This window comes from Lycium ferocissimum, chromosome 5, assembly GCF_029784015.1.
Source record: "Lycium ferocissimum isolate CSIRO_LF1 chromosome 5, AGI_CSIRO_Lferr_CH_V1, whole genome shotgun sequence".
Lineage (NCBI taxonomy): Eukaryota > Viridiplantae > Streptophyta > Magnoliopsida > Solanales > Solanaceae > Lycium > Lycium ferocissimum.
The window spans coordinates 30,180,518-30,192,617 of NC_081346.1; the positions used below are offsets into that span (position 1 = coordinate 30,180,518).

The following is a 12,100-nucleotide window of genomic DNA, read 5'->3' on the forward strand; positions in this document are numbered from 1 at the left end:
AAGAAATTCTTTAATTGAGCTTGTGCAAGATCTTTAGACTATTACTCCAATCTCTTTAGTAAGTACTTTTATTTTTCACATTTTTTGTCCGAAGGTTATATAATTATGATCTAATGTTTTAATTATGATCTAATGTTTAAATTTCCAAAATATGTGTCATATATGTGGCGATTAGTGGCGGAGCCACAACTAACATGTTTTTCAATTGAATCTTGTTTGTTAAAAAATTGTACGACATAAATAAGGTAAAACTTGTTGAAATCCCTTGACATAAAGTAAATAGTTTAGAAATCGCTTCACGTCTCTAGTTCAAATTTTTTGAATCCCTTTTTTTAAATTTCTAGCTCCGTCACGGGTCAAAACGCCTTGTTTCATCGCAATAATAGAATAACATGCTTGTATAAACATATAGTAGATAATATTTGTAAGTCTTATATGATATTCTTTGTATAGAAACACACAATTAATAATACAAATTTCAAGAGTGGATGATCTTTATACAAAAAGATAATCAGACACTCTATGCTTCTAAGTTTCTAACCTTTCCTCTTGCCTGAAGTTCCAATAAGGTACACTTTTGGCAATAACAGAGAAAAGAAATTTCAATAATTTGTACATATTTGAGCTATCATCTCCACCAGCATTGGGACTAGGGATGTTCTTTAAAATAAGCCAAGAGGCCAACAAGTGGTGCATTTACATATGTAGCTGGTTCTGACTTGGCAGAATCACGTCTAGAATCAGCATAATTATCTTTGATATCAGGTCCTCCCACCACTGCACCTATATGCAAGTTGGGATTTGGGTTTTCACTGACGAAATATTGTGTCCCTTCTTTACATCCTATCTTTCCTGGATGTTGATCAATGGATGGCAATGAAGCCCCTCTATGGTGTATTCTTTGAGGAAATTTTGTTCCATATCCAACCATGTATGACATGTTCATTGGATTTCTCCCAAGAATATAGTTCACCTGCAGGCATAATATTTACCTCCATCAGTTTAATTTCTTTCAAATTTATTCATTCTAATATGCAACACACACTATAATACCTGGCTTCTTGCAAAACGTATTAGCATCTTTGAAGTTACATCAACGTTGCCACAACGTATTACCCTGCTCTTCATATAGCGCGCATAGGTAAGAAGTAGAAAAGACATAGCTGTTGGGTTTTGCATATTACAAATCCCTGATTTGTACATGAGTCCACCTGCAAGAAAATTGAGGATGAAAACAATTGAATGTGCATAATCCACAATTACTTTTTTTTTCTTTTTTTCTTTTTTGCTTTTTAAGTGGAAGATATGGATAAATAAATATACCTGGAGTATATCTGACTGTATTGGTGGGAGATCCAGGCAATACACTGCAGACGAACGTATCGGCGTATGGAAGGAAGGGGTTTGCATTTGAAGGATTATCGAGAACAAACTGCAAAAATATCCACCAAGGTGAAAGATGTTAGATTGAACCAAAGACATAGAGAAGTAATCGTGTATAGAGAATAAATAAGAGCCTGGTTTAGCCAGTGAATAAACCTTGGAGATAAGCACATTGATCCCAGCATACTTGGCATCCCATCCAAATTCTGATAAGCCACTTTCCATGTCTGATTTGAAGTTTATTATGTTTTGTTTAACGTAACCCCAATACACAGGCTTTCTTGTAGCTTTGAGGAGCCATGCTGCAGCCCAAAGCAATTCATCCTGTTCAATTTAATCATCCTTGTTAATTAGGCCTGAGAACTTGATGAATGTCAAAACAATTTGAAGATTATGTATAAGCCTTCATACTTACGTTGTATCCATTGTAATTACAATAGAATGGGCACACCCAAGGTCCGATGCTGTCATTGTAAGATCCCCTGTATTTATCCGCAAATTCAAAAGCCTGAATCCGTGCAAAAACAATAGTATTATTTTCACCTCAACTGTTTGATAATACCAAGAAGGAACACTCCAGTTATCCACTTATCCTGTTAATATTACCCTCTTCAGGGGCGGACCTAGGATTTTGTGCAAGCAGGTTCAAAAACTAAAGTCCTCGATCAGAATTTAATACAAGGGGCTTCAAACGAAAACTAAAGTCCTTGGTAGTAACAGACATTAGAAGCAACATTGGGCACAACAAATGGATTTTAGCCTCCTCTCTTTATTTTGATTGATTAAGGAAACCTTAAAAAAGGCATTTGCCGACACTTCTTTTTAAGTTCGCACTTTAAAAAATAAAAATCTAAAATCAAAAGTGAGGGAGTATGGTGATAATAATTAGGTGGCGTTTAAGAGCTAAGATTTGAGCTCCAGACCTTTCGGTCATCATGAAGGCACTTGGACAACTTCGTCTTGCCTCGCCTTCTGTTAAACGGATTCAACCTTTATTATTTTTCCGTATTTGGTGCTACGAAAAAAATAATTTCTACATGTAAATAGTATAACATTTTGAGGAAGCAGATACAACTGAACCTGCTAGAATCATGGTAGGTCCACCCCTGCTCCAATTCCATCCATTAGTCATTCTAGCAAACTGATTTTTTTTTTTTTTTTTTGGGTAGATAATTTGACGATAAGTAGCATATTGTTACCTGAATGGCTCTGTTAACAAGCAATTTGGAATATCCAGGATCAGTAGGCTTAAACACCACAGAAGCAGCAGCTAGAGCAGCAGAAATTTCAGCAGAAACTTCAGAACCAGGAGCTTGTGCAGTAACTGCAAAAGTAGTACGAGGAGTGTCCATATCTTCAGGCCTTTCCCAACAGTTATGATCGTCCTCCGCGTTACCTACTTGTGCATATACTACGTTTGGAATGTTTGTGGCCTTTAAGAAATAATCCGTGGACCACTTAATAGCCTCCATGGCATGTTGCAAGTCTGGTCCCATTGAATTTCTGAACTGCTGGACACTCCAGGCCAACATGGTCGTTGTAAAAGCCATTGGAAAGTGGAACTTCACATTGTCACCAGCATCATAGTACCCACCTACCAAATCCACCTGAAAAAAAAAATTGTTTCTTTTAAAATTGGGGCAATATGTATTTGAACTAACAAGATTAAGAGCATGACCGGGATAGATTATACTCCCTATATTGGAGTTTAAGAAATATTGGAAAGACTCTAAATCGTGTGATCTTAAATTAAAGATATACATAATGTACCAAAATGTCGTTTGAATCACGTGTACATGTCATGTAAATTATTGGAATTAAACAATTACTACTAAATAAAGAAAGTGACATTCTTTTTAAACAGATTAAGAAAAAAGTGAGACATATAAATTGAGAGGTGTGTATCATATGTTTTGTATACTTACACCCTTGTCAGCTCCATCGTGAAGAGCAGAATCTTTTCTCCATGACATGCGCTGGTTAGGGGGTAATTTACCAGATCTTTGTCCTTCAAAGAAGAGTATACTCTTTGTTAAGGCATCAGCATAATTAGGATTAGGAACATTTGCTACCACCATTGCTGTCAACCAGACAAATACTGCTATTATTATTCTTAGCACTTGACAAGGAGATTTTCCCCCACCAATCATCTTTAGTTTTCTCAATGATCTTGCAATAGGTACGATGTTTATTGTTTATTTGGTAGAGTCTATAAAATGACCACATATATATACTTGTCCGAATGAACATTTCCCATCCCTAGAATGCTTTTCCATGAAGATAGGAAAAGCAAGTCTTGGAAATTCATAATTCATTCTTAACTTTAACTATTGATGATGTCTGATTGAAGTCAACTTGGGGATGGCACAAAATGTTCAGTACAAGGAGATTGTAACTTTTTGACCCCCTCAAACAATATACATAGTATTATTCACATATGCATCCTCTTGTACACAAATATCGATACTACTTTTAAAAACTTTTTACTACTACTGCTAGCTTTTTTTTTTGGTTCTCACCCATGTCCGATATCGTCATTAGAGCCTGATTATATTCTAATTCGAGCCTCGTAGGGCCCCATTAGTGGGAAAGCACTCTCTACCAATAATTTTTCCATACCCAAGGCTCGAACACGAGACCGTTGGTTAAGGGAGGAGCAGCCTCATCTGCTGCACCGCATCCTTTGGTGGTTACTATTGCTAGCTAGTACCACACGCAACACATGCATCCTTCCTTCTTTACGTCTATTTTGTTTCACAAACAGAATGGATTTTTTTAACGTTATGGCGTATCTCATCTGATATTACGGAAGTATGAAGTTTTAATACTATATTTTATTGGGAAAATAACACGCTATGGCATTTTGGGTAAAGTATTTACCCGAAATGGCCATAGTTTTTTTTCTTACATTTTTAAGCCTTCATCCCATTTTTTAAAAAAAGTTATTACCCGAGATAGCCACCCCCCTTTCCCCCATATCAAACTCCAAGATGTTATTTTTTCCTTCCAAATCTCTTTCTAATGTTGGTGTTTTTTTAAGGATAAAGTGTATATAAAACACATACACTATGTTACACTTTTAACACCATATTATACCGCATAGCATTTGTAGAAGTGTGTATAAACACCTCTTATACGTTATTATAAATTTTTATACAAGGTTTATACATTATCTACGGTAGTGAGGTGTATAAAGTTGTATATTGTTGTATAAAGTTGTACGTTGTTGTATAATGCTGTATATACAAGCTGCGGCCATAATTTGTTTGGTCATAGATTTGTAATTTAAAAATATTGCTACCCAAATGTAACTTTGTGTGCTAAATTGTACATTACTGAAATTTCCCCTTTTATTTGTATGCATGCATATTGTGGCCTGTGGGCAAGAGGGTCTGGTAGCAATTAACTGCATTTTATTAATTAGCTCATGTACAACAATATCACGATACCCTTAGTTTAATGCTTTTGACTTTTCAATTAAACCGATAATTTATTCAAATTCTAAATTTTAGTTTCCCCTAATAAGATTTAATGCATCGCAAGTTCTGCTGGTATTTTGTACATCAGTCTTATAAAGTTAAACTAATAATGGGATGAAGGACTGCATTATTAGATAATAAAAATTAAAAAATATGCAAATGTTGCGGAAGGTTTGATTAAAGTGTAATATGATTCAGAAGGAGAAATTGTTTCTTGGAAATTGTATCTTAATATCTGAAAGCATAAAAGTTGTACTCAAATAACGGACTGCATCCTTTTCAAGGGATTGATGCAAGATATGCGCGATCCATGCCCAAACTAAAGTAAAATTCAGAACAAGTTACATTAGCGCTGACTCTAGCTATTGGTTGACTTTCAATTTCCATTCCATCTAAGCAGCTTTAGTTTCATCTTATCCCCAATCATACATTTGGACCCAGTGGCAGAGATATGCAGAGATGAGGAGTTCAATTGAATTATCTTAGCCGAAAAATTATGGTATTATGTATACATATTGAAACCTAGTATATAATTTATTGATTCTTCTTTATACATATAGATAATTTTTTTGATGTAATGTTTTTGTTGACTCCCTCTTAAGAAAAAACAAGTGTACACACAAACTCCCTCTGGCGTTCACTTTTCTCACACGAACTTTCATTGATTAGGGGTTTTGTAGGGTTGCTGTACATGTCCTTTCATACTCCATATTACCAGACTCTCATTTAGAGCGCAGAAAATATTACATTTTGATATTTGACTTTTCCGGGAATGCGTCATCTTAATTTATCATATAGTGTTTAATACTCCCTCCATTCCATAATAAATGTCATCTTAGTCAAAAACACGCATATTAAAAAATCAATAATGCAATATGAAGTTTACCAAATTACCCCTATATAATAAAAATAAATTACTTTTTCCTCTTGATTAGAGCATGCACAAGTAGTAAACCTTTTGACATTGAGAATCCAATAATACCAAGTTACTATGTGGCTTCTCCAATCATCATTTAGATGTTACTTTAACTTGTCACTTTTTGTATAAGGGTACAATTGGAAAAAACTAGTCAATTTGTTTCTTGGTTTCCTAAGGTGACACTTATTATGGGACAAACTTTTTTAGTTAAGGTGACAACACCTTATGGGACTATTGGGAGTAGTTGGTTAAGTCTGGGTACGTGGCACATTCATCAATAGTTCTTCAGCCATATGAAAAATTTGAAACGGATTTGAGTCAACTTTGGAGGGGTAACTCCATGGTGTTAGGAGTTTTTAAGGTGTTTCAAAATTCTAGAATGAAGTTCCATCCAAGATTATAATGCAACAAACCGCTCCTCTCTTGTCTGCCTTTGACATTCCAATCTCCCATCTATTCAATATTACCTTTTTATAATACTAGTCTTTATGTTCGTGCTCCGCACGAATATATCTTGCTTCAAATGCGTACCTAAAATATAAACTTTCAATTGCAATTTTTTTTTTTCTCGCTGATTTCCAAATATTTAAGAAACTCCCTTCCATCTCTTTTAACCTATTAAAAAAGAAACTTAAATAATTAGTTCTTTTAACGTACCTTAATTTCTCCAAAAGGAATAAAATACTTTCTAAATTTTGTATTCCGACATCCCAAGAGTGTTTGCTGCTTGAGGTGGTTGTAGAGTGTCCATGGACACTTTTTTCATTACTGAAATGGTCAGCAGCAAAAAATCAAATACTCCCTCTGTCTCAATTTAAATAAGAGTTGGTCTATTTGAGTTGGTCTATTTGAGTCAAACAGTTCTTTCTTTTACTATGATATTCTCCAACTCTTTTTAAATATCATGAATTATTAATTATGCAGATTTATAGTACTTTTTATGTAATTTTTAAATATGTAAATTTTATTATAAATTACTCGGATAATCTATGTTTGAAATTTGGTCAAAAAATTGGGACGGCTGGAGTAATAAGTAAATCCTCATATAAATTGGGACGGCTGGAGTAATAAGTAAATCAAAGTACTCGTAGTAGTCAAAGGGAAGGGGAAAAGTGGGAATCATATGTAGGATATAATTGTAATTAAGAACTTAATTTCAAATTCAATTAATTATATTGGGAAAGGTGGGATTAATATAATTCTATTTTGGTCAACCAACATTTATATTCACGCTTTTATAAAATAGTATAGATATAGATGTATGATATTTTATTTCTACGTATATGTTATACCTATTATTTAGATATTCTTATATGTCAATATATTTTAATGAGGATATAATCCTTCTATGAATTTAATTAAAAAATGTACTACTACTTTTTATTATTTTTATTTTAATATTACATCTATTAAGACGTAAGTATGTATTGTTGTGTGTGTATTTAAGTTTCAATTTCATCAATATGGTTGTTGGGATGGTTGAGATCCCTCCACCTTTATATTCGGTTTTATAAAATAGTATAGATATAGATGTATGATATTTTATTTCTACCATATTTGGAAATGGAAATTTTTTTGTTATATTTTAATGAGATATAATCCTCTACTTTTTAAATAATATTACATCTATTAAGACGTAAGTATGTATTGTTGTGTGTGTATTTAAGTTTCAATTTCATCAATATGGTTGTTGGGATGGTTGAGATCCCTCCACCTTTAACTCGAGGTCTCGGAGTTCGGGTTTAAACGTGCGGATAAACAAAAACAAAAAAGTCAATTTCTCTCTTATTCACTATTGTGTATATAGATTTTTTAATTTTCGTACATGCTTACAAAGTTCTCAATCTCTTGTTCTTAAAAGTGTAAATAGATTTTGAGTTTTGTTTGCTATAGATAAAACAACCGACACGAACAACTGCTTATATTCTAAATTTTGTTATTATGCTCATTTATTTCATCATTGAACATTATTAACTTACATGCTTGATTAATATTTCTCATTCTTTTTTTATTTAAAAAATAATGTGTTCTATCGATCAGTCCGTAGCATAGGTTAAACTATGAAAACATATCGATCGTGATATTAATGAAGTAAAAAAAAATAAAAAAATAGCCCTAATCAAGAGTCTTCACCTGGGGAATCTGATTCGGAACTCGGAAGGTGAGGTTCAAAAAAAGAAAAAAGAAAAAGAAAAAGAAAAAAGAAAAGTGAAGTTAAAAAAGAAAAAGAAAAAAGATAAAGGTTGATAATTTAAAAGATAAACGAGACATTTTAATAATTCAATGGAGATGGAAGTGGAAAAATATCAATTGTTCAAAAGTGAGAGGGGGAGTTCGATTCTTAAAAGCAAAGTTGAAGATGTAAATAATTTTCAAATGTGAGAAAAATGAAAATCTAGTTTCATCTTTTCGGTTTAATGTTTATTTTTTTATTTTTAAATCATATCTGGCAATGCGCTGACTTCTCTCTCACTGCTTCTCCCTAAACCTATGCTAACAGTAGAATTGTGTGGGCCAAGGCCCGAGGAACCACCACCTGTGCCATAAGATATTCCCATCTCTACCTCTTCTCATCCTCCAACAGCTACTGGTAGTACTTTGGCCACCACCAACGAATCACCCATCAACTTTCTGGAGCTCTTATCTCCAATCAATGCATCTGATAATGGCCCTAATCAAGAGTCTTCATCTGATTCGGAAGATTGTTATCCCCGTTGACACTACTCCTCTCAGTCCTAATCAATTAGTGATTCAGACAGAGAAGAGAAAACCAACCTATCCCTAATCAAGTCTCTCAATCTAGTACACCCAATGTTCGACCCGACTCCTTTCCCAAAATTTCCTCCACTTTTGACAAATTCCAAAACCCCAAGGCTCAACCGACACCTATTGTTGACAACTCTAATATTGATAAAACAGAGTACATTCTATGTTTTGGTGATTGTCAAACTGCTGGAAAAATAGAGAGAGACATGGTTCGCGATCTGCTCTCTCTGTACGTCGTAGTACTAGTAGCAACAACTGTAAAGCTGCACTGACAACTACATAACTGTACAACAGTGTTGCGGCCCATGCTTTAAGTCAAACATGGGATGAGCGGTCTCTATCTCACCCACATGTTCCCCAATATATATACAACTTATTCCAACATATTGGGTATTACTTGAAAACCTAAACTATCTTGTGCAAATCCTTGCCGCCTCAAGTTCTTAAGTGCTCTCAAGAACTAAGCCATTTACAAGCTGAAGAACCTGTTGTGAGTCTTTGTTCATTTATTCTTTAAATTGTAAACCTACTCTTCTTTCAAGAAGCTATTGTAGGTAGCTTAAATTCTTAGTAGTTGGTAAGCGGTTTACCTATTCAATCTATTGAGTGGTACCCTTGGCTAGAGTTAGTCAAGTGTATTAGTTGATTTAGCTAGAGTTAGTCAAACGTGGTTGTATGCTTGGCTAAGAGTAGTCAAGAGTTGTAGCTTACAATAGGTGTATTGTAAGGGTGAGGGATTTATGAGAGTTAAATTCCTAAATTGCAAGAGTTTCTAATCTAAAATTGCTCAGTATAATGAAGTGAAATCCTACATGGTAGGTCGTGATTTTTAATCCTTTGAGCAAGGAGTTCTCTATGGTAAAATCTTGTTTTTTTTTTTTACTTACTACACTATCTGAGAGAAATGGTAGACAACCAGGTCTTTCCATATACTGTTTTAGTGGATGCACATCCTCCAACAAGTGGTATCAGAGCAGGTGCTTTCTAAAAGGTTAATACCTAGAAAGAATATGTGAAATGGCAGCCCCACCAAACTTGGAAGAAGGTCAATCATCCACCAGACCACCTAGATTCAACGGAAAATATTATGTGTGGTGGAAGGCTAGGATGCATGACTTCATTATGGCTGAAGACTCAGAGCTATGGGACATCATTTGTGATGGTCCTCATGTCCTTGTAAACAAAGATGAAGCTGGCTTGGCAACCACTCCAAAAACAAGGCAAGAATATAATGAGGCAGACAGGAAGGCTGTGGAGAAGAATTATAAAACAAAGAAGATTCTTGTCTGTGGTATAGAAGCAGATGAGTACAATTGAATCTCATCATGCACAAGTGCTAAGGAGATCTAGGAAGCTCTCCAAACTACCCATGAAGGGACAACGCAGGTGAAGAACTCCAAAATCGACATGCTCACCAAAGAGTATGAGCTGTTCAAAATGAAAGAAGGTGAATCTATTTATGATATGCACACTAGATTTACCTCCATAATCAATGAGCTCAACTCTTTAGGAGAAGTCATCACAACTACCAAACTGGTGAGGAAGTTGCTTGGTGTTTTACTTGATTATTTGGACAGCAAGGTAAATGCCATCAATGAAGCCAAGGATCTTAGCAAGCTGATGATTGATGAACTCATTGGAAATCTCAAAACCTATAAGATGAATATGACTCTGAAGAAAGTGGAAAAGAATGAAGTGAAGAGACAAAGGGATCTGGCTCTCAAAGCTACAAGAGGAGATTCGAGCGATGAGGAATCTATGGCTTATCTTACACAAAAGTTTCATAAAATAATCCGGAGAATTGGTGGGATCTCTAAGATAGAAAAGTTCAGCAGAAATTTCAAAGGAAATGACAACTGCTACCACAGGTGTGGAAGATCTGATCACTTCGTCAAAGAATGCCCTCAGAACAAGCAGGATAACTGTGACAAAATTGTGAGGAGGAATCAGGTCCCCGATTGAAAATTCAGAAGAAAAGAGTCCACTGATAAGATAGTAAAGCAGGTGCTTCTAGCATGGCCGGGGGGGGGGGGGGGGGAGGAGGTTCCTCCAGTGGATCTGAAGATGAAGATGACCAAGGAACTACATCAATGGTGGCCATAGAAAATGAAGCAACCAAATATGAGTCAATCTTTGCACTCGTGGCTGAATCAGAGATAGATGATGATTATGAGTCAAGAAAAAATTGAAAGTATTTTCTCGAAACAAACTCATATCGCTATCAAGTATGTTAATTAACGCATTCATGCTCGCATTACTGAAAAAGGTGAGCTGAATGATGAGATTCGTGAAGTGGAACAAGAAAGAGATGACCTGTTAGTATCCGTTATGGATATGAAGAAACAAGTCAATGAGACAAATCAACAAAACATTATGTTGGAAAGTCAAATGAGAAGGGGCATGGAAACTTCCTCTAAAGGAAAGAATGAAGTCATTACAGCTCAAGAGGAGCTTGAAAATAAACTCAAGAAAGTGAAACTAAATCTAACTGCGGAGATTGAGAAAAATAAGCTACTAAAAGAATAACTGAACAGGGTAAAGTTCGACCTCAATAAAACTCTTAAGTGGACCTGGTCCTCTGATGCAATCATTTCCATGCACAAGAATAAGGAAAGTGGTACAGAAGAACTCAGTTTTAAGAAGGAGAAGACGCCCTACAATCCTCAAATTAAATACGTTTCCACAATAGAAAATTGGGTGTTTACTCATTGTGGGCAGGTTGGTCACTAAAAAGATGCCTGCAAAGCAAAAGTTGGTCTTTAATAAGAACTTTGTCAAGCAAAAAGTTAGGATTGAGAGAGCTAGTCCTCAAAAGAAAGAATTTCAAAATAGAAAGGGAAATGTACTGCCCGTTTAATTCATCCCTTCCACGACTACAGGCGACCCAAGATCGGTTGGGTTCTCAAATTAGATCAATGACATCATTTACAGGCTGAGGAGAGAGAAAGTTGTCAAGACGATTGATGAACAGTTCCCAGCACATGATTGAAATAAAGAAGTCTATCCTCAAGGCCTTCATAGCAGAATGTATTTCTTAGTAAACAAAAGAAATAACACATCCTTGATGAAAAATATCATGGGAAGAATTAAAAAAAAAACAATGAAGCAGAGGTTGGAAAATGATCAAAAGGAGAAGGAAGCTGTAACATATGGATGTTTGAAATGATTGAAGAACTAGGAATCAGATATTACCTTGGAAGCACAAATCAAGAGACATTGGAGAAAGGTATACACAGATGGTAGAGACATGGTCTCTCGGTAACTCAGGTTAGTAGACCTCTCAGTACTTACGTATGCTCTGAACTACAAAAAAATGCCATATCAGCCAAGCGTCACTTTATTCTTAGAATGTGTCTCTTTTGAAGAGTGGCCTTATTCGTGAACTGACCCGTTTTCTCTTTTTGCACTCCATCTGAATCGCCACCTCTGTCACTTTAAAAGTATCTCTAGTATTTTTCCTTTTTTCTCTCCTTCAGACCAATAGTCTTCATCTTTCTCTCTCTTACATAACATCATCTTCTCTTCTGTTTCGAACTGCTTCATATCTCCTCCC

At 35.2% G+C, this 12,100-nt stretch overlaps 1 protein-coding gene across 1 annotated transcript; it reads right to left on the bottom strand.

The window, feature by feature from the left end:
- Nucleotides 1-425: 425 nt before the first annotated feature.
- LOC132056674 (endoglucanase 4-like) lies at nt 426-3,560 on the bottom strand. The gene is made up of 7 exons (XM_059448964.1): nt 3,309-3,560; nt 2,583-2,990; nt 1,799-1,891; nt 1,540-1,707; nt 1,324-1,432; nt 1,054-1,211; nt 426-973 (listed from the first exon to the last, which is right to left on the bottom strand). The coding sequence occupies exons 1-7, from the start codon at nt 3,531-3,533 to the stop codon at nt 650-652; spliced, it is 1,485 nt and encodes a 494-aa protein (XP_059304947.1). The 5' UTR covers nt 3,534-3,560; the 3' UTR covers nt 426-649.
- Nucleotides 3,561-12,100: the final 8,540 nt, after the last annotated feature.